Below are 27,021 nucleotides of genomic sequence, written 5' to 3'. Positions count from 1 at the left end.
GATAGCCGAAATTCTTTCGATTAAGACGACACCAAACCCGATGCAGATCGGATTGCGTTTATCGAAGAAGAGCTTGTTACATACTCGAACAATCTGAGCTGTCCATCGATGCTGAATTACGAAGGTTAGACGACAATTATCAAAAATGAAATTTTCATTGTTGCAAGCTCATATTTTGTTGGCCGTCCCATCGAATGCTGAACCTCAATGTCGGTATTTCAGAGCATCGACACGGAACTCCGTATATGCTGTGCAGTCTACTCCGACAGCTCGTTCGTGGTAAAATAAACTCTGGCAAAGCCTCGTTCCACGGTCGCTCCATCGAAACAGCTTTTACATAATACAACGATATCAGCGAATGCGGACCTGTTATCACCGGAAACTCCCGCAAACCGCGTTACCTCGAGGCAACGTTCCCAAACCGCCGTGAAATCGAACCAAAGACAGCAAACGTTGAAAATACTTCTCCAAAAAGCTGTTGTAAAGAGGATCGAGGGTGGAGAATCGATCTAAATCGACGAGATCCGCGATCGAGCGTCGCGTCGCGGGAACAGGTTTGAAACATGCGTTTCTAGATTCAACGGTGAGATGGCGTGTGTCTCGAGGTTCGATCATCGAAGGAAGACAGCGAGACATACAGCGAACGAGCTCGAGAAGGATCGAAGCGGGTTTCGCGTCGACTCCGAACGAGTCGGAGAGTGGTCGAGCGTGTAGGCGAAGAGGGGCGCCGAATCTAAACCCGATAACGAACCAGCTGGTGGCAGTGTCGTCGTGCGACGTTTACGTGGAGGTACGACCTTCGCGAAAATCCATTTCCCGGTGGGCCACGGTCGATGATACGGCGGGTCGAGTGGCTTGGACCTAGGGATCCATCCTCGAGCTGAAGAGGGATCGAAGGGAGCGCGGTGCAGGAGCGTGCCCCTGCGAGATCTACGGATCGGCCCGGCCCGGCCCGGGTACGAACTGCCAAGCCGAAGGGAGGCGAAGGGAAGCGAAGGGAGGGCCGTGCGGCAGGAATAAGAGAAAAAAAGAATAGAAATAAAAACAGAAACATGCCGTGACCGCGCCTCGGTTGACATCAGGATGTACTGTAGATCCGAGGGAAGAAGTCGTCCGCGGCGATCGTAGCGCGAACCACACGATCGCGACGACAAATGTCGTAGGTACCTGGTTATCTGTGCTCAGGTGTGTGCGTGTGTGCGTGAAGAGTCGTGTGTGCCTGTGGCGGCGGCTGCTGCTGCTCATCGTACCTGACCTGACCCAGGCCACCTGGACCAGACCACGATGACGACGAAGGAGCTGTACGTCAAGGTACGATCCGCGGCCGCAGAGCTTGAAGAACGGTCCCCGTATTTCGATTGTTCAAACTGTTACGGGAGCACAGAGAGACACTCTCGCGACTGTTATTAGGTGTATCAGTTTCGATCTCGTTTCTTCAGAACCGATATCGCCGCGATGTTATTTCACGACTGTTATTTTTCGGTTCTGCGCGGTAGGCGAACACGTCCGTCCGGTGTCCATAGTCGCAGTTTGTCGACAACGCGATGAGATGCAATGCATTTGTTGCGTGAAATAGAATTACAAACGAAACGCATAAAGGAAAACCATGATCGAAGCACACACACAAACACAGTACCGAAAATGAACGGTTTTAGGACCGATGCAATATCGGTTCTGAAGAGCCAAAACCGAAACCTATAGAAGCCAGAATCGATACATCTTACAACAGTTGCGAGGTTTTTTCGGCTCTAGATAACTGCTTTAGTCCGGGACCGACGTACAACACAGTTTGGAACAGGTATTTTCGAACCTTTTCAATCTCTGCCGCTGCCTCTCTGTTGACACTTCTTTTTTTCATCTGACCACGACACCTGAGACCACCGTTACCTTCTCGTAGTTACCAGTCTAGGCTCACCTGAACACCACTTCCTGACCAGTCTTGTTTCGTAGCTCGTCACTTTTGTCCTTCCATCGCATTCTTCCCTTCATTCCAGATCCCCGAAGAAAAACCGTAAACATTGATGGCCCGAGACTGTACGCGACGCTGATTGCTTCGTCGTACGAGAGATATTTATTGCGGTTTATTGCGAACGAAAGAATCGATTTTGTTTGCGAGATGACCCTGGTAAACTTTCGACGCTTTGGTTTGCGACAGGCTGCGGACTGCGAGGTCTTAGTTGCTTTTTTACGTTCTTTAGAGTGCAATAAAATCTGTTTAGCTCGTTAGCTCGTATAGGTTTATAGATAGTTGCATGGAAGTCTGCAGTCCGGCGATAAAAGTTGCGAGAAAGTATGGAAACTGACTTCAAAAGGTATATAACATCTTCGCCACTTGAAGTTCCAGGGGAGTCAGTGTTCGAACATTGGAACAGCTGCTCATGCTACTAGAGTACATGTTCGGTGATTTGTACAGTGAATTAATTTAAATATTTAAAGTTCTCTCGGGAAATCGGTGTTCGAATAATGGCACAGTTACTTGGCTGTGCTCTGCCGGAGTACACGTTCCGCGACTCGTCCAATAAATCTAGTTTACAACTTTAAACTGTTCACACATGATAATAAATTTCGAAGTCAGAGAATTCGGAAGTTCTGATAATCCAGAAGCCGGAGTTCTGATACTCTAGGCTTTACTACACTCGTTCTCAATTTTCTTATGGAGCTGCGTGCTTTCAATTCACCAGCATCTGTCTTCCATCGACGACTCTTCGTGTCCGATGAGACGTAACAATTGACTTTTCTTGTGGAGATTGCCTCCTCGTTCGAGCTTGACATTTAGGATTGCCGCTCGAGTACTTTAAGGTCGTCGGAAACCTGGGATTTTCCAGCGAAGCGACCAGTCCCCAGATGCAATTTCCCGAGACGCAATTTTCTGTGAACGTTGTTATGGAGACCGACGGTCCTCCAACTTCTGCGCCGGATTTTCGTGTCTCGCGGAGAAGTTCGCCGGCCTGTCGTGTCTGGAACGGGTACGATGGCTCCTAGCTCGTGGCGAACGATCGCGAATCGTTTCTGGGAACCGAGAGGGTTCCGCGGTGCCAGCGTTTTCCGTGGTTTTCGTGAAAGTGGCACCGGCCAGTCGGTTATTCCGCGCGAGAATATCTGTCGCGGATGTTTAACGAGTCCCTATCGATTTTCTGTTTGCTCGCGGCACGCTTCGAATTATGTATTTCCCCGCTCTCTCGGCCGCGTGCGCGAATTCCCGTCGAAACTTTCCTACGCCGTCGGATGCAAGGTTAATTGTTCCTGAAAATAATTGGATAGATATCGTCCCAATTAGGCGACCGGCATGCATCATCGGTCGCGAGCGAAGGTGTCTTTCTCAGGCTAGGAACAACTTTCACGAGGCGGCTGCGTCTTTGGCCTCCGATTCGCGATATTCCCGAGCGTGATTGCGTTAGATTCTACCGGCTGGTTCACGGAAAATGATCCTCCTTTCAGCCACAAACCCGTGACGGCATGCGATAGTTGCTCTATTTCTAGTTGAATCGTTTATCGACTTCTCGGACAATTTTGCCCCGAAGCCGAACGATTTCGTATCGTCTGACTGGCGGGGGATCGCCTCTAAAATATTTCCACGTACAGGCTCTTCAAAAGCAGACGGTCCAGTGACTCTCTAGAATATTCCGCTCCGATTGCAACATTGATAGATTTGTCGCCATGATTATCGACAACCTAGCCTGTCCGTTGCGGCACTCTATTTAAACTTCGCAAATGTCTCGGGTTATAGGACGTTTCGGAGCAGCGTTAAAAATAGGGGCGAGCGCAGTGCAAACAAGTCGCGATTCTTTTCGAAACAAAAATCAATAATCGTCGTCGGGAGGCTGAGCGCCTAGAGACCTAAATTCTGCTTCGAGAACCAGACTTGTGCGATCGTTGCGGTAAGTGCGCGACAGTTTGTCCCGCGCGAGAAACCGCCCCCTGTAATCGCGACATCGTCCCTGAACATGAAACACCGATCCGCTGTCCATAATCGCGGTCATTTATTTCTGCTTTAAATGTCGCGCCGCGTTGCGTCGCCTCGCGTCGCGTCGCGAAATTAATAGAATTAATGCGGCGGAACCGAGCGCGTCGTTCGGGTCGGTTTAAAGGTCGCTTAACGTAGAAACCTCGGTTAGAAAGCGACGTTTAATCGGACAGAGAAACTACGCGCGATTTTCCGAAGAATTTCGTAGTCGAACGAGCCAATAAAGGGACATCGTCGACACGCTCCAGAGACTCGGGATTTTGATACCCCTATGTTGTTGACCGGCCACGTTATTTGTCGTCTTTTGATCGCCGAACGTAATTGACTGGGTATCGTATGTCGAACGTGGGAGCATGTCCACATACTGGACAGACTCGTCGAAATTCTAGAATGTTTGCAAATAGTGATTGGTTCATCTACTCAGGAAATCTCGCTGGAATTGAATGTTCGGCATATTACGAAATAAGAGATCCTCAAATTTTGCAGGAGTCTAGATTGGCTAGAGAAAATGGTTGAAGATTCTGCCAATTGTTCTCTGTTAAAATCGCTTTACTCCATTACGATGTACCAGGGACTGTATAAGATTCTAAAGTGACCAGCGACATCGATTAAACATTCACGTACCTATTAAATCTCGCTCAGACCGTTTTACACCGTCAAATTGTATAGGATGGTGTAAAATTGGTGGTCGTTTGCAGCATTTTCTAAAGTACGCAGAAAAATTCATTGCAATTCCATTCTCTCACTGGTTCTACCTCGATCGTATTTACACCCCGATTCCCATTAGGGGAACACGTCCTGCAGGAAATGATACCCACAGGAGATCGTTCCAGTACAGTCTGTGACACTCTTAAACAATTTTACGATACTCTTAAAACTACAAAGCTCCAAATAAATACCTTACGCGATGGAGCGCCAGTTTCTACAAGAATCCGATGATCAATGACGTGTTAATATGACACAGAGGTCTGCTAATAGTAATTGCAGGTTGCGTAGAAGGTACCTGAAGAAGCGTGGGTGATCGGAATCGGATGCATACTCGAGATAAGTTGATGTTCGACCGGCGAAGAACGAGGCTTAACGCGTCTCAGACCTGCCCCTTTAAGATCGTACGGCAAGCTCTCCATCTTGGCTGATTTGCTGCCTCGGGCAGGTGAACTGCGAGGGTTGTCCGAGGTCCCATCATGCATTTTATGGAAGTGCACCTTCTATAGGCCGCATTGATCCCTGGGACGGCGCCTTGTTTGCTTCAATTTACTTCGATTCATATCTCGAGTCGCTGAAGCGTGGCTTCGTTAGGGATGTGAAACGTTCCGGGCTAATATTCATTGTTAATAGCACTGTATTCACGTGCAGCAGTCTGTGCCCGACAAACAGGCACTTGAATGCGCTATTTGCATCACTGGTTTCCTTCGCAACCGGTCGCTTCCACGACGATCTTTGCGATTCTTCCAAATTTCTCCTCCCCCCTCCGTCCTTTGTTCTTCTTCCGTCTAATTGGAACCCCTCCTCGTCCTTCGGTTCTTCAACTTTCGCTGCTCTTTAACTCTTTTATGGGGGTCTTCTGGTCCAGACGGGTATTTTCTTTACTTTCTTAGGGAATTATTTTCATTAAATCAGTGGATCATAGTAAGCCACATTTTTCTCGTTGCGAAAGGCAAGGAATATTTATTAACATGAATATCGCTTACTAGTCGAGTTTATAGTTATCATAATTTAAAGCGAAGTGCATTCATAGTAATTATTATTTGGTATTATGTTTGGCATTTAGTTATTTATTATTACATAGCATATAGTTATGTTGTATTAAATGCTATTATCATACAGAATTTATTTCACTAGGTTTTTAATCATTTTGGTACGTATAGATTGCATTTCCAGGCATAAGTGAAAATTTTCGAAAATGTTACTTACGCCACTATGATTCTAACCCATTCACATGTTTGACAACGTTTGGAAAGTACAGAAAAATACAACTATAAAGTAAAGAGGACAATCCTCGAGACCAGAAGACTCGTTTAATTAATTTCATCCTAGAGCTGAGACTCCTTGGAACATGATTTCTCCCGAGCTCATTTGTCCACTTGCTTGACTTCTATCTTTCGGCTCTTTCACTTTCCCTGATCCTTTAACCCTCCGAGCCGATGTTACTCATCCAACGGAGAGTCCCTCGTCCCTCTTCCGGATTTCTACTTGCCCATCTGCAACCGTGCAACCGCGCGAACGTGGCAGAGCGCAGGGCAATAAAAGTCGCGTTATGCAACGAACCGCAACGCGAACCGGAGTCCCGATCGCGCCTTTACGTTTAAAGGTAAGCCAAGCCGCATTCGAAACTGTTGCTCGCACGATCGGCTCGAGGAACGTGATCCGCGGAGGCTAGCTCACCGGCAGCCAGTTATCTCCCTTTCTCCCAAGGAGCAGAAAAGCAAAACGTCTTGGAATAGGTCGTTCTCCTTGCTTGCTTCTTCCCGCAACCAGACGGAGGGATACGCTCCGAGATTCTGTTCCTTGTTCGGGCGATATTTCATCCTAAAGGTCAGAGAAGATTCCTTTCTAGTCGGGAGAGCGCGCCGATGAAATTCGTCTCAGAAACTCCCACGCGGCCTCCCAAAATTACACGCACACAAATGTCAAGCGTTTCCCCGATTCGCGCCGATGACATCAAATATATATACGCAATCGGAGCCGTAGAAGAGCATGATTTTCTGTGAATAGAATCGTCGGAGTAATCTGGAAAATGGAAAGACCGTTGCGTCAACCTGTTCTCGTCGGGTTACAGAGGCAAGGTAAAATTGCTCGAGGACAGGTTCGCCGACGATATCGCGACTCATTGCACGACAAAACCCTAACCCGGCTAAATATGGCGCCGCGACTGCTCTTTTGTGCAGTCCCCGTGAAAAGCCAGGATTCCTCGGAGCAATCTCCCACGAACACAGCCCGTTTCGCGATCTTACTCAACGGGGACGCGCCGTTGAATGTTACAGACCAGCGTTCTCACGGTTCCCGAGCTTCGCGCTGGACGAGGATTGTCCACGATGGTCCGCGTTGTCCTGTAACATCGTCGCTATCTGCTTCATAATTAAAACGGATAATGATACAGTGGGTCAAGCGCGACAGGAAGTTCGCGAGATCTGGAACAACTATCATTTCAGCCGGAGAACAACAACGCGACCTTCCAAATGTCGACAGACTCGATAGAACCATTTTAATTCTTGGCGAAACCACTCTGCATCGTCCGAGTGCTTGCGGGATCTTGCGAAATGATAGGTCTGGAGATCATGCCGGGCTATAAAGCGTTTGCAAATAGTGATTGAAGAGTCGCTATCCCGTAATTCGTGCTGAAATTGCTTTGCGCCATTTCGATGTAGAAGACGCTACTACAAAATAAAAGGATACGCAATGTTTGCAGTAGTTTAAATTAATTGGAGAAAAATGATCGGCGATGCTTCCGAGAATATCAATTCTCTGACAAGATCGCTTTGTGCAACTCCGATGTACAGAATGTTGCAAAATGAGAGGTTTGAAGATGGCTCTAAAATGTTCGCAAATACAGTGGTTGGAGATTCAACCGTCTAATAATCTTTGCTAAAATTGCCTCCGCACCGTTCCAATACGCAGGATGTTGCGAAATAAGAGGATCACAGATTATGCAGCAGTTTAAATTCGCTGGAGAAAATGATCAGAGATTTTACCCATTATTTTCTGGCATGATCGTTTTATTCGACTCCAATGTACGTAAACATTATTCTCTGCTAAAATCACGTTACGCCACTCCAGTGGGTAGAATTGTTACGAAATAAGAGGTCCAAAGATTTTACGCGATTTTAAAGTGACCGGTGACATTGATTAAACATTCGTGTGCCTATTAAATCTTGCTCGGACCGCTTTATACCGTCGAAATGTACAGGATGGCGCAAAATCGGAGGTCCAAACTTTGCAGAATCTTTTTAAGGAATTCGGTAGAATTTCATCCTCCCACTGATCCAGTCTGCATAGTTCTTGAGATTCCAACGCGTGCACATACATGATCTTTAAAAACAAGTGATCCAAATATCTTCTACCTTTGTCGCAAATCCTCGTCAAATGGGCTTCACACTGTTCGCAAGTATAGAGAAAAGGTTCCCCTAAGATCCGAGCAAGCTCGCTCATCCTCTTGAACCCGTTCAGCCGAGGAGCTCGAAGATCGTCGAAATAGAAAGTGCTCGGCCCAAAAACTTTCTCACGCGACTCATCATGCAAATTCGCAGGTCTTCTCTTCTTCAGCCTGCATGCAGTCTCTTGGGTCCCTATGAGAGGTGTTCGCGAGTTCATTGTCGGCCCGTCGAAAGGGAAATCTCTGCCGAGAGAGCGCAGGGTGCAGGCAGCTGGTACGCGACCGGGTGACGATTGCTACGCACGTGGAAAAAACCGTGCGTGTGGGCGGGAAACTTGACCTGGTTATTTCCAATAACGGAGAACCCGGCGCCTTTCTCAGGAGCAACGGTGCCGAGCGGTGTCGATCGATCTCGCGGCGACGAGTACGACGTCAAGCGGTCTCTCCAAGTGCAGCGTTCTCGTTCCGACTGCACCTTGAATTCATTCCACGAGCACACGATAATCTGCCCCTATGCAAACCCCGGACGAGTGCTACCGCACGTGCTTCACGACCCTGCGAACACAACGCGTCGGCGATACGCCCGCGACCATCAACAGTCGATGCTTGTTGGCGGATTTCTCAGATCTTGATCCACGGAAATATATAATTAGACCGCGTATCTCGGAACAGGAATCGTTTGCATTGGAAATTAGTTTCTTTCTCCGAGCATTTGCATAAGTTGAGCGTACTGTATCGATGTTCTTAATGAGGAAGCCTCGAGCAAGCCGTTAAAGCGAGGGGTGATTTCCGGCAATTCTTTCACAACGGCAAAACTTTTCGCCGCTCTCCGTACATTGTCATTGCTTACTTTTTCGATTACATTTTACGAAATAATAAATCTTGTTCCTCCTAAAGTACAAGAAATCTTCCTATAGTTTACTATATACTCAGGTCATTTGAAGTTTAGCACAAGTAATCATAACATTTACAAAAAATCGATCTACACCGGCATCCCAATCTATCAGGAAATCCATCCTACTAGTCTCAGTAACTGGTCCAAAATTTTGCTATCGACCTAGGGGGACCAGTTACTGAGACTAGTAGAATTGGTTTTCCTGATTTTTGGGATCTGTCCGGAAATCCATCCCACTAGTCTCAGTAACTGGTCCACCTAGGTCAATAGCAAAATTTTGGACGAGTTACTGAGACTAGTGGAATTCATTTTCCAGATTTTTGAGAATGAAAAAAGGTATATCATTACTTCATCTGGACACGGCACTAAAATGAAGTCTTTTTTACTCAGTAACTGGTCCACCTAGATACTTTAAAAAGTATCTTCCACCAGCTTCAGCGATTGGCGCATAGAAATCTGCACGAATTCTCGGGTCTTCCCACGAACAAGAGCAAAGAATCCGAATTTTCACAGCGAAGTGGAACGTTCCATTTGCTCGAGGGATGTTTCGCTCTGGATCGAGCGCGGAGGATAAAGGCGGAAAATTTCGCGGAGCAAGAGGTGCGGGCCGTAGTCGTAGGTGTTCCTCCATTGTTCGCGTTTCACCGGGAAGAATAAACCGTCGGGACAATTTTTCTGACAAAGGGCATTCGCGATACAGGCGGCTCCCATGGTCAGCGCAAATATTGACGAACGTTACGTGTCCGTAGTTGGACGACAATGGATGCGAATGTTATGTAAAATGTAACGAGTAAACGATTCCGGCACCGCGATAAGCCGTAACGCGGCTATTCTGCCGTTTTTAAAGGTGACCGAACGGTGCAATTTCTATGCTTGTATCGCGCCCCCGACTCTTTTGCTTTATTACGTTAGAGTCTTAATTTTCAAGAGAAAGGTTTCCGCGTCCCGTTCCGCCGCTACCTTTGAATCGATAAGCAGACAGAACGATCCCGAACGGCCACGTGTACACGTCGTAATCGCGTGCGTGGAGACGTCTGCAGCCGTCGACGCCCGTTATCAATGTCTGTTCAAATGGGAGGCATCTCTGGCAAAACTGATTCACACACTCGCGTGCGGCCTCGCAGCTGTTGATAAGATTGCGGGCTTCATCCGCTTCCTACTTTCGCGAGGAGGGACAGTACGAAACGTGGAGCTCCCGATGACGATTGACGTTGCAGCCGAATCTTATCTCTTTGTTAAACGCAATTAGGTGGCGCGAGCAACATTGTTCTATTAGCACTGTGTCATCGATCGGTCGATAAGAAAGACCGGCAACTTCCACGAATCCGTCGATGAATCGTTTTTATTTTTGCAGAAGGCGTATCTCGGAGATTTCGTACACTCGTTGTAGCTTAATTAATCGTGGAATCTTTTGAAGAATTTTTAAAGCTGTTCTTTTTTATCTGTATGTTTACTCAGCGAGAGATTCGATTGTATGTAGATCGATATAGAATTAATCGGCGGTTCATCGGCGTAACAGCGGACAGCAATGCTGCGGATTGTTTAACGACGGCCGGGTTCGGTAAAAAGTGATGCAGTTTGAACATTGAAACGCGGCGTGGGTGGAACGCGACAGAAGCCGTAGATCGGTTGGCAAAGCTCAGACACAACATGCGAGTGGTCTGCATTCGCACAGGCGCCAAGGCTGCCTTGATATTCAGCAACACTGGGAAGCTACATTTTAAGCCGCCGTTCAAGTACAATCCAATATTTAAACTTCCAGGAATCGTAATCCGACGCGAAAACAATTCATCGTTGGTTCCGTAATTGTTGGAGCCCTTCTGTTTCCAGTAGACGTAGCGATGTTGCACCGAAAGTACCATTGTGACGGTGCAACTTTCTAAAATACTAACTTCGAGTTGCCATTCCGAGGAGAACTCGGTGTTTCAACCCTCAAGGACTTTCCCGGTATATTTCTACCCCACACATAATATCTGTATTCATAGTTTCAATATAATAAATATAAATAAATTCAAAATATAATACATATTTATTATATATACTGGTGTGAATAATTATATGCTCGAAGTAACTTTTAAATTCTTAATAATATTTGAACAAAAACTTAACGGAACATCATGTTTGTATATTTCTATACTAGAAATAATAGAAATTATGGTATGGTATTTTTGTTAACTTTTCAGATATCAGTAACGATGTGAAAGTTACTAACGCACACCGCTGTATTACGATTATATAATATATTTATTTATCCGAATGACAAGTTTTGCGCACGGGGTAGAAATCCGAAGAATCGAAAACCCTCGCGGATTAACTTCGCGCGGAACATCGTTCAAAGAACGATATACGAGAAGAACATCTTTTTCGCGGCACAGTCGTGTTGAGAAACGGTGACCTAAGAGAGAGAACGCAGGGTCGAAGAATGGTCCCAGAACGTTTGCGTGGCGGACTCGTCTTTACATAAGTTCATGGGAGTCGCGGCATGCCTCCTTTCTTCGCTTTGTCTGATTAATTCGCGCAGGAAAAAAGGGAAAGTCATTCTCATCCGAGACGATTGTCGCTCGTCGAGCGGCCAGTCGAGCTATTCCGCCGGTGTTCTGATCACATTTTCAATGAGCGAGCCGCGTGGGAACCCGCCGGGGTTCCGCTTTTTCCGCGGGCAAGCCATAACCGAGTAATCGCTGCCCGCTATGTAACGTAGAAAGCATGGGAATCGCGTCTGCACGCGCGAACTTCATAAATTAAACGAGACTTTAACCGTGGATTAATCTTCAAAATCGTGAGAACAGATTTATCGCGAGTCCCCGTGGAAAGGAGCCTAACTCCTCATTCGGAACGCGTGACGCGGCACTTTGTATCGGCGTCTCGAATCGGTTTACCCGCTCGATTTGCTCGCGTGTCGCCGCGGGATCCGCGAGGAGTCCTGAAGGCCGTAGTTGGGAAACGATGCATGTAATTCGCGGACGCACCGGTGGACCTCGCGTTACGCAATTTGATAGCGCGAAGTCAGCGATCGCGAAAATGGTAACGCGGTTTCACGCGGCGACCGACGTTCTCTGCGGTCGCGAATAAAAGTCCTGGGCCCGCGACAGGCGTCGAACGGTGCCGCGAATTGTCTTCGGGCGTGATCACCCGGCCGCCATTCGTCAATTCTTTTTTCTCAGCGTTCTTCGAGCCGCGTGTTGCGTAACAGTTGACATACAAGATTAGATCCGCGATAGTTCATGGCTGCTTTTCACTTCTTTCCGAGCACGCGGACTCCGTTCGGCCGCCTGGCCGTTGTTTCCCAGCGGCGAAGACAGGCCAGTCGAAATTGGGTCCCTCGAACCGGACCTCAGCGTCAAGGTGAACAGTGGGAAATGGTAGCAGTGAACTTTACCGTTGTCCGATATTTGTTCCGATCACGTAACCGCTCTTTCGACGGCGCGGTTTCTAAAGCGGTAACAGCACGTTTCGGCGTTTCATGGCTCGCTGTCGCGACATCGTTCGCCCATAATTCCTGGGGAGACCGTTAGGCGATTCTTCCACCGTATAGGAAAATACAGTACGCCCGCGTTCAGGCTATTTCCGAGTGCACGTACAGATTGTCCGCGATCAATAATCCCGAACGCATTCTGAATCTTAGCACTGCGGTCGTGCTGGCTGGAGGATGTTTCGCTTAGAAGTATGCGCGAAATGTTAGCTTTTCTGGAGGCGAATATTCTGAGCTTAACTTCGAAGTGAAGATTCAGTGCTTCTATCGCTTGATTTTCGGGAAACCGATCCGGTGCTCGTATCCTATTTTTATTTGAATGCTTCACCTGTCGTGCCAGTTCAAATGACCAGTTTCACATTCACTTTTTTAAACTTGTTCTGATTATAAGGACACTTTCACAGGAAATGGCTGAGTAAATGTCTTAATTCAAGCATACATTATGTCTATATCGGTTACATTATTTCTGCAAAGTAACATGGAATTACTCAAAGGGAAGAACTCTTTGTTACACAATGTACAGTGAAACGTGAGGTATAAAAAGATATTGTAAAGAATAAAGAAATAAGGAAATACTAAAAAAAGAAGCAGGAAATAATACAATATGTTATACTGCAGAAACGATTACAAAATAATAAGTTTCCTTATTCTTCGTTTAATCTCATGTCAACCTTCGAGCAGAATAAAATCAGCCGTGCAAGCTACATTCTTTTCGATACTTTTCTAATCCATTTGCACAAGATAAAAGCAGGCGTGTAAACCATGTCTTTTTCAATATCCTTGCAGTCGGTTTGCACAAGATAGAATCGGCTAAAAATGTTCCCCGTTTTAAAGAATCCGTCGTTGTCTTGGCTCGATTTTTCCACTCCTCGTTGTGCGTCCGAACCCCCGTCGTAAAAATGGCGGACGATTTTATCGCCGTTCGCACAATAGGAACATCATTGCGGCTGTTAACACGATCACCAATCGCGATTTGGAGTGTTCGTGGCCGTTGGAATCGATACGGGTATCGCCGACCTCATTTCCATACGTGCGTCGCTCATGAAAATGGGAAAAATGAAAAGGGAACGAGGAAAAGCGGGTCATCTTTTCAAACGGGCGCGACAATTAGACGCTGAGTAATTAACCTGTGTGCGAGCTCGTTCGCGACGTTGAACAACGTGCTTCGGGAAGCCATCTTTGCAGTCGATGATTCAACGACGGTCGACCAGCGAGCCTCTCACAGTGTCCACAGGTAGTTCCATTCAAAACTATCACTCCTATCGCAAATTAAAACGCAAGGACAGTTAACTCCGCCGCTTCGTTGCTATTCTTGGCTAAGCTACGCTTCTGAAACATTGCGAACAGAACGAAAATAATTTCACGATTTTAAAGAGTTCAACCCTCTGCAGCAAGATTTCTTCCACGGCCACGTTGATTGGCACTTTTTCGCCTAAAATAAATTCTCCAATTTCTAGTTGATAAATTTCTAATTCTATTTTCTAATTCTGTTCGATAAAATTCTCTCGTTTATCTTTATTCCTAGATTTTGATAACAGAAGACTCGAATGTTGTTTCGATTCAATTCATATTTAATGCATTAAGTATAATGTGATCGTGCAAGGGGTTAAAAACCGCATCGAAGTTCACTGGGTTCAGAAATGAATTGATATTCTCTATTCAAGTAAATTTAATAGATTTAGAGGATTTAGTGGTTTTAGAGGATTCACAAAGGATTCAGAAAGGTCGAAGATGCAACGATCCCACCAAATCATCCCCCTCCGAATCACTTTGACTTCCGCTGAACCGAATAGCAAAGCAAGGCCATTGGTCTCATTTCCGCGACACGTCCCCCAACCCTTAAATCGACCTAAGCGCACGATGATCGAACGATGTGTGTTCCCCAGGGTGGTAGGGTGTGGGTGCCGCATCCGGAGAAGGTCTGGGAAGGCGCGGTGCTTCTCGAGGACTACAAAGTGAAGCAGCCAAGCCTAAAAGTTCGGACGAACGACACGAAACAAACGAAGGTTCTGAAGATCGCGTCGGACATCGATCTGCCACCCTTGCGGAACCCGGACATTCTCATAGGGGAGAATAACCTGACGTCCCTGTCGTTCCTTCACGAGCCGGCTGTCCTATACAATCTCCAGATACGTTTCCAGAGGCACTGCATCTACACTTACTGCGGCATCGTGCTGGTCGCGTTCAATCCTTACAACGAGCTTCCAATCTACGGAAATGACACGATCTGGGCATACAGGGGACAGGCGATGGGCGACCTTGAGCCCCACATATTCGCCGTTGCCGAGGAGGCTTACACGAAACTGGAAAGGTTCGCGATTATTCCCGTCGACACGTTCACTGACCACTTTCGGGACTGCCGATCAGGCGGCGACTTTCGCATCCCGAACGGTCAGGTATAGACAGAAGGTCAACGCGTTGAGCAAAATAAAAATGGACCGCACTGATTGCAATTTCAATTGTTCCTAATAACGTCGATGAGTTGACGACAATAGCATCTTTCAGTCCTATTCGATATTTCTACTATTTTTCCTTCGATCTATTAACTTTGTTCATTGAAAAATCCGACGTTTCGTGTACGCCAATCTAATAATGGTTGTTCTTGTAAACGCATAAATATCGCGGTCTACATATCGAACGTAATTAAAGGATAATCGAGTTGACCCGATTGAAATAGCGTGCAGAGAACGCGACAAAGTAGTTCGTTCTATTTCAGAAATTACTGCCTTTCTCAATTTAATTATTGGCATTCCTGACGTCGCTGATTGTACGCGATTACGAAATCGCGTTCAAGATATGTGGGAACAGTTACGGCAACGATTGCAAACGGGGCGAAGATGATTGAAAGAGAAAACCGGACCAGATGACTGAAAGAGAAAACGCGAACGGGATGACTGGTCTTCCTGGTCAGCAGGACCTACCTTGGGACAGTGAACGTGTCGATCGCGGCCCGATTTGCTGGGAGTTCGCGTGTTAACGATTCTCGCGGAATGAACGCAGGGAGGGCCACGATCAGTCGATCATCGTTTCCGGGGAATCGGGAGCCGGGAAGACGGTGTCCGCCAAGTACACGATGCGATATTTCGCGACGGTTGGTGGTTCGACGACGGAGACACAGGTGGAGAAGAAGGTGCTGGCCTCGTTGCCGATCATGGAGGCGATCGGGAACGCGAAGACAACGAGGAACGACAACTCGTCGAGATTCGGCAAGTTCATCGAGATACAGTTCAACAAGCACTATCACATAACCGGGGCCAGTATGCGGACCTATCTGCTGGAGAAGTCGCGGGTGGTGTTTCAGGTAACGATTACGAGTAGCGATTCGAACACGATAACGGCCGGCGGTCTGGTTTCTCTGATGCCGATTACTATAAACGAGCAATTCCCTAGGCGAATGAGGAAAGGAATTATCACGTATTTTACCAAATGTGCGCAGCCGCGTCTCGCCTACCGCACTTGCATCTAGGTCATCAGAATCAGTTTCACTATCTGAACCAAGGAAATAATCCGTTGATCGACGGTGTCGACGATCTGACGTGCTTCGACGAGACGATCACCGCGCTCACCATGCTCGGTTTCACGTCTAAACAGCAGGACGACATGCTGCGCATTTTAGCGGCCATCATTCATTTAGGCAATGTTGATATCAGAAACACTGACGTGCAGAACGCGAATGTCAACGACACCGAGGCCAGCTACATTTCCGTAAATATCCGCGGTCTCGAGCGGTGCAGACGGTCGAAAGGCGCCTGACCTCCATTAACAATTTAGCTACCTTCCCTTCGCGGCGAGGCCCCTCGATTTCCACTGCTTACCTCGGCTAAAGAGATCCGGCAATTCCCTTCTCCAGAGAACCGCCGTCTTCCTTATCAAAGGGGCTACGAGATTCAAGAAAAGGGACCAGCAATTCCCTTTACGGAGCGGCCTTCTTTTTCTTTTTATCTCCCAGCGAGTTTCCTTTCTACCTTCGGATCCCGCTCAGCGGATCAAAGGGACGGCTTTCTCGCGCAGCCCATTGAGCTTTCCTGCTCCGAAGGTGTCAATATCTGGACTCTTTACGTGAACAATGAAGCATTTATTCCGCAAGGAGGTCAGGCGCTTTCGCGGCCAACTCTGCTTCCACGGCTGTTTTACAATATTACCGTGTTGCTCGATCTTCCAGCCGTCGGACAAGCATCTCTTGACGATATGCGAGCTGTTAGGCACGGACATGAAGGCGATGCGAAAGTGGCTGTGCCACCGCAAGATCGTCTCGATGAGGGAGGTGTTTCTGAAACCCATGAACGTGGATCAGGCGATCGGCGCCAGGGATGCCCTCGCGAAACACATCTACGCGGAGCTGTTCAATTGGATCGTGGCCGGCATCAACAATTCGTTGCAGTCGCAGAAGAAGCCGCAGTGGTTCATCGGGGTCCTCGATATCTACGGGTTCGAGACGTTCGAGGTGAACTCGTTCGAACAGTTCTGCATCAATTACGCGAACGAGAAGCTGCAGCAGCAGTTCAACCAGCACGTGTTCAAGCTGGAGCAGGAGGAGTACCTGCGGGAGGAGATCGAGTGGACCTTCATCGACTTCTACGACAATCAGCCTTGCATCGATCTGATCGAGACGAAGCTGGGCATCTTAGACCTATTGGACGAAGAGTGCAGAGTCAGTAAGAACTTCTAATTCCAGTCGAGGTCTAGCCGAGGCGAGTTGTCTAAGCGATTTGCTCGAACGACAGATGCCGAAAGGGTCGGACAGTTCCTGGGCGGAGAAGCTCTACGCGAAGTGCGGGAAGTCGAAGCACTTCGAGAAGCCGCGGTTCGGTACTTCCGCTTTCCTCATCCACCATTTCGCTGACCTGGTGCAGTACGAGACCATTGGCTTCCTCGAGAAGAACAGGGACACCGTGATCGAGGAGCAGGTCGACGCACTCAGGAACGGAGATGTGCGTTAACAGAGCAATTCGGCAACTTGGCCAAGGTGTAATAAATTTGTAAAATTACTTAGGTCCGGGTCCTGGATGGGTCGAGGGATATTTTACGAGTTTGTCGCACCTTGACCATTTTTGCCACAATCGGACTTGTACAAGCTTGACCGATTAGAGGATCAATCTAGTTCAGTTGTTCAGAACTAATTACAAGACTTCAGACTTAATACTTTGTAGACGTATTTTCGAGACTATATTCTATATTCTAACAAATCTTTTATGAGTCCGGCTGTGTCAAACATCAGCAGCCAGTATTTCCTTGAGAGTTGTTCAAGTGCCTCGTTAAAGAACCTGTGAAAATTGTTTCAGAACAAAATATTGAAAAAGCTTTTCAGCGATGAAGACCCAAAGCTATCCGTGCCGTCTAACATCAGGCTGAAAATATCGGCCCAGAAGCCAGCGCCCGTGACTCCCAAGCAAAACAAGAAAACGGTATACAGAGAATTGTTCTTCGTGTTTCTAGTTAAAGTGGCAGAAGTTACATTGTCGCGATTTGATCCGCAGGTGGGATCTCAGTTCAGAGATTCCTTGAACATGCTGATGTCGACATTAAACGCTACCACGCCGCACTACGTACGCTGTATCAAGCCGAACGACACGAAGGAGGCTTTCGAGTACAATCCTGTTCGAGCTGTTCAACAGCTGAGAGCCTGTGGAGTGCTGGAAACCATCAGGATATCTGCTGCTGGGTTCCCCAGTCAGAGGACGTACGGGGAGTTCTTCCTCAGATACAGGTGTCTGTGCAAGTTCAAGGAGATAAGACGCGATGACCTGAAGGAGACCTGCAGGCGTATTTTGGCGAGGTTCGACCCATTTTTTATACTACCGAGACTAGCACGGAAGGGTTTTTTAAGTCGAGATGACTGGAAACCTGATTTTTAGACTCGCGAAACTCGAATCCAGAACTTCGCGAGATTTCGAAACTCTCAAAACCCGGAACGCTTATTGTTATCGATCGGAGAATTTAGCATTTGTTCTGCTTTAAGCTCCTTTTATTTTGGTAATGAATTCTGAGTGCATGAATGATGCGAATACATCTGTCTAGAAAATTAAGTATATAAGTTCTAACTTGAGTGGTGGGGCTTTAGGAATTGTAAGGATTAGTATGGCAAGGTCAGAGTTATGAAGAAGACGTGGCGAGGCTTCACAGACTCTACAAATTAATCACCTGTGCAGATACATCAAGGACGATGACAAATTCAAGTTCGGCAAGTCGAAGGTGCTCTTCCGGGCCGGCCAGGTTGCCTACCTGGAGAAGCTGCGCGCGGACCGGCAACGGGACGCCTGCATCATGATCCAGAAGACGGTGCGAGGTCTGATCTGTGGTAACAGGTACAGAAAGATCCGGCGTGCCGTGCTGGGTCTCCAGAGACACGGCAGAGGCTACATCGCTAGACAGAAGGCTCAGGCGGTGAGAGAAGAAAGAGCCGCGATAAAGATCCAAGCTCGCGTGAAGGGCTGGCTGAAGAGACAGCGGTACCTGAAGATCAAGCGCACAATCATCGGCATCCAGAAGTACGGCAGAGGCAAGATGGCGAGGGAGAGGTACAAGAAGATGAAGGACAACGCCGCTGCGATCACGATCCAGCGGTTCTCTCGAGGCTACCTCGTGAGGATGGCTTGCAAGAAGAAGCTGGAGGACATCGTGATCGTGCAGGCCTGCATCAGGAGGCACCTGGCGAAGAAGGTGTTCAGGAGGCTGAAGGCTGAAGCTAGGAGCGTGGAACACGTGAAGTCGCTGAACAAGGGCCTGGAGAAGAAGATCATGACCTTGCAACAGAAGATCACTGAACTGGTACGTTTCCACTAGTGTAAACGTAATTATAGACTCAAAGTAACTTTTACATTGTTACCGACGTCTAAACGAAAATTCAACAAAATATCATATTTGTATATTTCTATTTTCTATTATTTCTAATATAAAAATATGCAAATCTGCTGTTTCGTTTAAATATCACTAAGAACGTAATAGTTACTTCGAGTCTATAATTATTTACATTACTGCATCACTTCAGGAATTTACCAAGTTGACCTTTTTCCAACTGAGTATGGCATGTTTCTGTTAGTCGAAGGAGAACCAGTCGCTGAAGAACGTCCAGAACGAGATGACGGAGCTGAAACACAAACTGGAGGTCCTGAAGGCCGTGGACGCCGAGAACAAGAAGCTAAACATCATCTTGCTGGAGAAGGAGAAGGAACTGGAGAAGATGCAGGGGACTATCAAGGCCGAGAGAGACGAGAAGATGGACATCTTGCAGGTGGGAGAGATTTTCGATGCGCTTAATCATTTTCTTGACGAAGGAAGTCGAAGACGGTGTAAAAATTAATGACAGACGGTGCTGAAAATCTTGCTCGTTTCAGGACAAGGAGAAGAGTAGTCAAGAGAAGGAACTACACAATAAGAAGCTCGAGGAGGAGCTAGAGAGGCTGAAGAAGGAGCTATCAGTGGTCACGGAGAGGATGAAGACCAACCAGCGCGGCGCCGAGGAGAACTTGAAGCATCGGTTGGAGCAGGAGAAGGACCTGCTGCTGATGGATCAGGACCAGGATCGTGGCGCCTATCAGAGATTGCTGAAGGATTACCACGATCGGGAACAGTATGTGGAAACGCTTGAGCAGAAGCTGGCGATGCACGTTCCGGCTCATTCCCGATCCCTCAGCAATGCCTCCAGTAGCAGCGGACAAATCGTATCCACGGAGCTTCCAACGGACGATCAGAACTTGGTAAGATCTCTTGGAACTTAGCTTGTGATCTCTAAAAGCTCTCATTTCCTCGTCGAGTTCTTCGACTCTTGCTAAAGACTGTTCCCAATGTAGCATCCGCGAACACGTTACGATTTCTGAGCGACCTCCGAAATCACAACAACCGATCGGTGCTCGCGGACTCCCGTGCGTTAACCTCGTGCAACGTATGTATACATAAGCATCGCGATCTAAACATCGCGGCGCTGCTAGGTTGATCGGCGGGCATTAGGCGCTGATCGAACGAAACGGCTAAATTCGAAAGAAGACTCGTAACAGTTGACCAACGCACTAATAAAAGGATGCGCTCGCAGGGCACAAGGCAGAACGCGATGAAGGTCGACACACGATTTTCGATCACGCTCACGAATACGGTTACGATTACGATTACGATTTACAGTCACGGCTACGATCAGGATTACGATTACGGTTTACGATGCAGAATTATATTATAATGAACATGGTTTTTAACCACGGTTCACGACTTCGGCGTATTGTATTTTACGTGTGTCGCTGTTTAGTAATATGCAGAATAGTTTCCAAAATCTACTATCTCTACACCAAGTTGGTTCATTATTCTCTAATCTTCCAGGACCTGGGTTACGGATCGGTACGGTCAACAGCCTCCTCTTCAACTCCCTATTCAAGGGTGGAGACGATCGACTGGACTCCGCAGCATTCGGACAGTCCGCCGGACGGAGAGGTACACAATCAGAAATCGCCTCCAGAAACAAACGGACCAGCCCACGCACCGGTGGACGTCGGTCTCGTGCTGAAGCTTCAACAAAAGCTGAAGGATGTGGAGAAGGAGAAGGGAAGGTTGATCAGGATGGTCGAGGATTTGGAGAAAGACGTTCCGGAGGAGACCTCGACGACTCAGGACACGTTCAAGGTAATATACATATATAGGACGTTCTAATACATGATCTGCGGAATAATTTCTGTCAGAACATTAGTTTCTGTTAGAATCGCGATATCTCTCAATTTACTTGTATATTAGATCTATATGTACAGTAAATTCTCCCGAATTCGCGCTCAGATTGTGCACGAAAATGGACAATTTGGGAAGAGGAGATACGATTATTCGAGCCTCGCGTTCGACCAATCGTCGACAACTGTAAATTTTTAAATAAATCGTATCTCCCTCGAATCTTCGGACAATTTCGAACGAGGACTGACGGCAAGTTTTCTGGTTGCAGCTTCAAGAACTAGAAATGGAGAACGCCCAGCTGAAGAAAGACTTGCGTACGCTGAGAGGAAGCGTGGCCTCGGCGGGCCTGGCCGGCGCAAAAGAGACTCTCATGGGTAATTTATTAGCTTTCGTCCATAGAGAGGTCGTTTACTATTTCTGCGATAGATTGTACAATAGAAAGTTATAACATTTAGTTCGGTAGGAAATTATAGAGAGTTTATTTCGACAAAAATTGTAGAGTTCAATTCCGTCAAAATTGTAGAGTTTAGTTCAATACGAATACTGCAAACTGTTTTGTTTTCTACGCTTTTATTTACTGTAACAAATACAAATACAGTACACGTTCGTAGCTCGCCTATTGCTTTCGCAACCCTCTGCCCTTCACAATACCACGCTTACGCACCACCTAAGCCGCCTTAAACACTTTCTGCTTCCTCTCGCTGTCTGTGCATGCCTTTGGGACTTTAGAAATTAATGCTAGAACTATCGGGCCTTAAACGTGACTACTGCATATTGTTTTATAACAGCGCCAAGACTGGATTTATTTAAACTTTCTATGATTTGTATTATAATATGTGTACTTCGATATAAAGAAGCGTACCTAAAAAATTTCCCTAGAAATATATTCACAATGTCAGGGACTGTAAAAATAAAATATCAGAGACCAGTCATTTTTAGTGGCTTGGTAGTTCTAGTGTTAAAATTGGACTACATAGATGGGACGAGAGCTTTAAGGAAATGCTGGAACTTAAAAGCCACCCGTTGCACGACGCTCTGCACCGTCCACCGCTTATCGCTTATCATGCTATCGCAAGATATAAAACGCTTGATCGGACGCGGGCTATTTGTTCGACTTGTTTTCAAGTCACGGGATCATCCGACATCGATCATGCGATAGTACGATGAATTATTTCAATTTCAGGGCAAATCGCCGCGCTCCAGGAGGAGCTCGAGAGACGGCGAGAAGAGTGCATACAGCTGCATAGCGTGCTGGCGGACAACACGCGCGGGATGAAGAGCCTTGGCTCGAACTACGGCCGGGACGTGGACATCATCAACGAGGACGGTGAGCTGGTGCTCGCCTTCGAGACACAGAAGAAGATCAACAGGTAAATCCCGGGTTCCCATCGTCGTCCGATCACGCGGAACGCTGAGAACAGAGTGCAGCGGTGTCTAATCGTCCTTTTGTCCTTTGTGCATGCACCTTCGATTTTCAGTAGTCTTAAGACAAAGCGAAGGGCCTCGAGAGTGTGAGTTCAGCTGACAATTTTGCCCGCGAATAGTCGCCGATCCGCTTAATGCTGTCGATCTCTCGCACTGTTCAATCGGCGGACGCCAGCGTATCATCCTGATTCATAACGATCTAATTCATCGCTAGTTTGAAGAACTGCGGCTGTAACACTCATTCAGGAGAGCTGTCCAATTTCGACCAGCGTCTGGAGCCATCTTGTATCTTCAGAAAGAAGAACACCTGGCAATTTTATTCGTACTTAACGCACGAGAGATATATCAGAAGTCCTCGAAAACGTTATCAACAACACACGTTCGAAAAACTATACTAATCTCATTTATAATCGATCAAATTATTTAGACCGATATCACGTAAGAAATAGGAAATCTTCAACAGCAGACCGATTCGTTATAATGCAAGGGGTTAATTAAATTATGCTGATCTTGGTTTAAATCTTGAAGAAGTAAACTATTTACAGTGCAGTAGTTCTACCAGACACCGCTCCGAATTCGACAACTCTCCCCATAGTTGCGAATCTTTTCCTCCCTTAACTTTCGATTGAACAACTCGTAGTTGAAGCGCGATACATCGTCGGGTGGTTTTATCTTTGTGTTTTCCGCTTTGAAGACAATTGGAGGATGAGCTGCAGATGAAAGAGAAGGGCTGGAGGGAGCAGAGGATCGAATGGGGGGCAGAGATCGACCGACTGCAGGAGGAGATCGAGAAGCAGCAGAAGCTGCTCTCGGTGAACCTCAGCAAGTCGCCGCAGACACAGGCCGAGGCTTATATGCAGCACGAGATCGTCAGGCTGACTACGGAGAACTTGGTATATAAACGAATAATCAAATAAACGATCTGTCACATACTCCTGGGGAACGTACAGCGTTTAACGATGCCTTTGAATCGATAGGAGCTGCAGGAGAAGTTCGACAAGATTGCGGAGGAGTGCAGGAAGTTCAAGCGACAGCTGAAAATACTCTCGAAACGTCTTCGGGATGCAGGCTGTAAGTGCACGATCATTCTGTTGTGTATGAAAATTGCAGAGGATGTTTCGATGAACAAAATTGCGAAGTCAGAATTGACAACAGTCGTTCCTCTGCAATTATCATGCACGAGTAATTGTACGTAAAAGAAACTTGCTGTGTCGGTGAGTTTGAGGATCGGTATTAAAGTTTTGTGGTATTTGAATGCTTGCGAAGATGAGGGAGACGATTCGAAGGATCATAGGGATCGCCCTTACACTTCGAGGGGCGCCGGTGAGTCTGTGGTCCAGTGTTCACTGCCATCGTACTTCTCGCAGACCATAACTCACCCCTGCTCACGAATCAATCATCGCATCTTTGACTATTCGCGTGAACAATTAGACAATACGAAACTGAACTGTTTCATGTTTCTCTCCCAGTGCCAGATACGACGGAACATGCGAGCGATTCCCCGATGATGTCTTCCACTGGGAACTCCAATGATAATGGTAGCAACATGCCCGCCATCAGGAAGAAGGAGAGGGACTACGAGGGTATGTTCGAGTTCAGGCAAGACGACGTCAACGTGATCATACGTCACCTAGTTATCGGTGAGTCTGCTCCATTTCATTTTCATTCGCGAAATCAATTATGATATTCTTGAATCTAATTATCTTGAACTGCCTATTTAATCGTTCTGAATTATAAGTCAATAAATAAATGTTTTTTATGCCATGCTAAATTATAAATCAATAAACAGTTCCACAAAATTACATTGTAGCATAATATAATCGGTTTTGTGAAAAAACGATAAAATAAGAAAGAAATATCGATCCAACTCCGGAACCATCTTGAACCTCTATCATTGTCATTGCAGAGTTGAAGCCGAGAGTCGCGGTGACCTTGCTGCCCGGCCTGCCGGCATACATTCTGTTCATGTGCATCAGACACACGGACTGCGTAAACGACGACCAGAAGGTGCGTCTGCTGCTCACGGCCTACCTGAACGCGGTGAAACGCGTGGTGAAGAAGCGCACGGACTTGGACTCGAGCGTTTTGTGGCTGAGCAATACCTTGAGGCTGCTGCACTCCCTGAAACAGTATTCCGGAGACAAACCGTTCCAGATCGAGAACACGCCACGACAAAACGAGCAGTGTCTGAGGAACTTTGATCTGAACGAGTACAGAGTTGTGATGAGCAACGTGGCGCTCTGGATCTTCAATTGCATCATAACAAACTTGAAGGAGAAGATCCAGGCGCTCACAGTTCCAGCTCTCCTCGAACACGAGGCTATAACCGGCATAACTGGTCGACCAAGGTCTTCGTCGGTGGGCGAGGAGCCAGAGTCCACGCAGCAGAAGTTGGACAAGCTTCTGGACGAGCTCAGCTCCGTCTACAGGATTCTCCAGTACCACGGCGTCGACTCCGAGATCATTGTTCAGCTGTTCAAGCAGCTGTTTTATTTCATGTGCGCCAGCGCGGTGAACAACCTGCTCCTGAGGAACGAGCTGTGCCAGTGGACAAAGGGCATGCAGATCAGATACAACCTCAGCCATCTGGAGCAATGGGGCAGGGATCGGAAGCTGGAGCAAGCCTCCGAAGCTCTTCTGCCGATCATCCAAGCCGCCCAGCTTCTGCAGGCTAGAAAAACAGACGCGGACGTCGCTTCGGTTTGCGAGATGTGCAGCAAACTCACCGCCAATCAGATCGTCAAGATCCTCAACTTGTACACGCCGGCGGATGACTTCGAGTCCAGGGTCCCGGTCTCCTTCATCAAAAAGGTCCAGGACAAGCTGAAGGAGCGTGGCGAGAAAAGCGAACAGGTGAGCGCAGAATACTATCGTACTTTCCTCGTTTTAATTAGTGTTCATTGACTTGCAAACATGCCGAGCAATCTCTAATAGGAAATGAATTCATAGAACATTGACTAACGTAGAATTTTAGAGCAGCAAGCTGATGAATTGAGATAATATTTCATAAATAGTCTGCAGATCTTTGCAAGAACAAGGTCTAGATAGAAAATTTATTCTTTCTTCAGCAGTGTCAATAAGTTGGGCTATTTTCTAGTTAGCATTTTGTTGACAACATTGTGCGACAAGGGGATCGTTTGTCTGTTCCAGTTGTTGATGGATCTAAAGTTCTCGTACCCAGTAAGGTTCCCGTTCAATCCGTCGAACATTCGATTGGAGGACATCGAAACACCGGAAGTACTTCATTTGCCCATGCTCAAGAAGGTGTAATCATAGCTGCGAAGAAAACTTAGTGGCCCCGCTGCGCATGTAACTTTTTAGTTGAGTAACAAGTAACCAAGCATAGCCTATTTATTAACGAAGCCAAAACGAAAGGGAGAGCAAAACGTCACGAAGGGGTGAGAGAGGAATAAGAGCGAGGAGAGGGAGAAAGAGAGTGAGAGAGAATGAAAGAGAGAAAGAAAGAGAGAGAGAGAGAGATGGGAGAAAGATGAAAAATTGGAGAACGCATCGAGCGGGTCATCGATATCACGTTTTATATATTTTTTTTTACTCGAGTAATTTGTATTTTACAAAGCATAATTCCTGTCCGCGCGATGTACAACGTCGACTAAATGAGAATAAGTTTCGAATGGCTGACAGATAAATGAAGAAAGGGAATCAGAGAGAAACCATATTTTCCGTTTCGTTGTTTGTAGTGGTGTAATCGAGGACGGTCATCGATGGAAATGTCTCTGGTGGAGCTTGCACTTTGCATCGGAATCGTAAATGGACATAGTGAGACATGAAGTGCCGAAAATTCTGTATCCCCAATGGTACAGAAGCGTTGTTATCAAGATTTAAAAGAGTTTAATGGTACGCGTTGTTGTCGTCGATATTGTAAGTCTATCGAATGTTGCAAGACAGAGAACTTTATTGCACGGAACATCCGGTAACCCGTTGGAGATCTGTACTTAATTGTGTAAAAAGAAAACGGCAAGAGAGAGAGAAAAAGAGAGAGAGAGCGAGAAGAGAAATATAAAGTTATGTTTTAGGAGAGACATTGTATATTTTGTGATACGAGAAAGATTAATTATGAGGTCGGTTCCCCGCAGACCGAGGGCAGAAGATGGGCGAGAGAGATCCGAGCAGGAGAGAGAAAGACAGAGGTATATATTGTTGTTATAATATAATTTATAAATATGTACAAGCGATTGTATTCTGTGCCATTTTATTAGTAGAGATTCTAACAAAATTCTGTTTTCCTACGTTCGTCGATCTGCGTTTGTGTTTATGCTTTAAAAAAATTATTATCGAACACATACACATACACCGACAGACTCCATATAGTGAAAAATCCCTCCTTCAAAAAAAAAGAAATCCTATATCCTGGGAAAAAAATGTGTACAGGAAGAACTCTGTTTGCGCGAATATACCTTGACTCGATGTCACAAATTTCTTTGTTCCTACAATGAAAATAAAAAAAAGAAGTCGTTGAGGAAAAGGAGGATGTGTTCAATTGAAGATAAAGAAAAACTGAGAATGAA

General features: G+C 46.7%; 1 protein-coding gene across 6 annotated transcripts; it reads left to right on the top strand.

Annotated features, from left to right (window-relative positions):
- The first annotated feature begins 729 nt into the window (after positions 1 to 729).
- On the top strand, positions 730 to 26,978 carry didum (dilute class unconventional myosin). 6 transcript variants are annotated; one of them, XR_013033177.1, is made up of 22 exons: positions 730 to 1,311; positions 14,311 to 14,735; positions 15,425 to 15,725; positions 15,815 to 16,129; positions 16,587 to 17,075; positions 17,149 to 17,355; positions 17,707 to 17,829; positions 17,902 to 18,200; positions 18,574 to 19,192; positions 19,464 to 19,655; positions 19,759 to 20,121; positions 20,732 to 21,031; positions 21,339 to 21,444; positions 22,254 to 22,440; positions 22,549 to 22,581; positions 23,190 to 23,388; positions 23,473 to 23,566; positions 23,762 to 23,818; positions 23,965 to 24,135; positions 24,402 to 25,348; positions 25,646 to 25,815; positions 26,194 to 26,978. XR_013033177.1 is itself a non-coding variant. In XM_076521117.1 (21 exons), the coding sequence occupies exons 1-21, from the start codon at positions 1,285 to 1,287 to the stop codon at positions 25,763 to 25,765; spliced, it is 5,571 nt and encodes a 1,856-aa protein (XP_076377232.1). In that variant the 5' UTR covers positions 730 to 1,284; the 3' UTR covers positions 25,766 to 26,978. The 6 variants fall into 6 exon arrangements, 5 of the variants coding, with proteins under 5 accessions (XP_076377232.1, XP_076377231.1, XP_076377234.1 ...); XM_076521117.1 differs by having other exon boundaries at positions 22,552 to 22,581; positions 25,646 to 26,978; XM_076521116.1 differs by having other exon boundaries at positions 25,646 to 26,978.
- Positions 26,979 to 27,021: the final 43 nt, after the last annotated feature.

Source organism: Megalopta genalis, chromosome 4 (genome assembly GCF_051020955.1).
Source record: "Megalopta genalis isolate 19385.01 chromosome 4, iyMegGena1_principal, whole genome shotgun sequence".
NCBI classification, from domain to species: Eukaryota; Metazoa; Arthropoda; class Insecta; order Hymenoptera; family Halictidae; genus Megalopta; species Megalopta genalis.
Note: the sequence above shows the minus strand (reverse complement) of the source record. Positions and strands in the feature narration are given on the sequence as shown.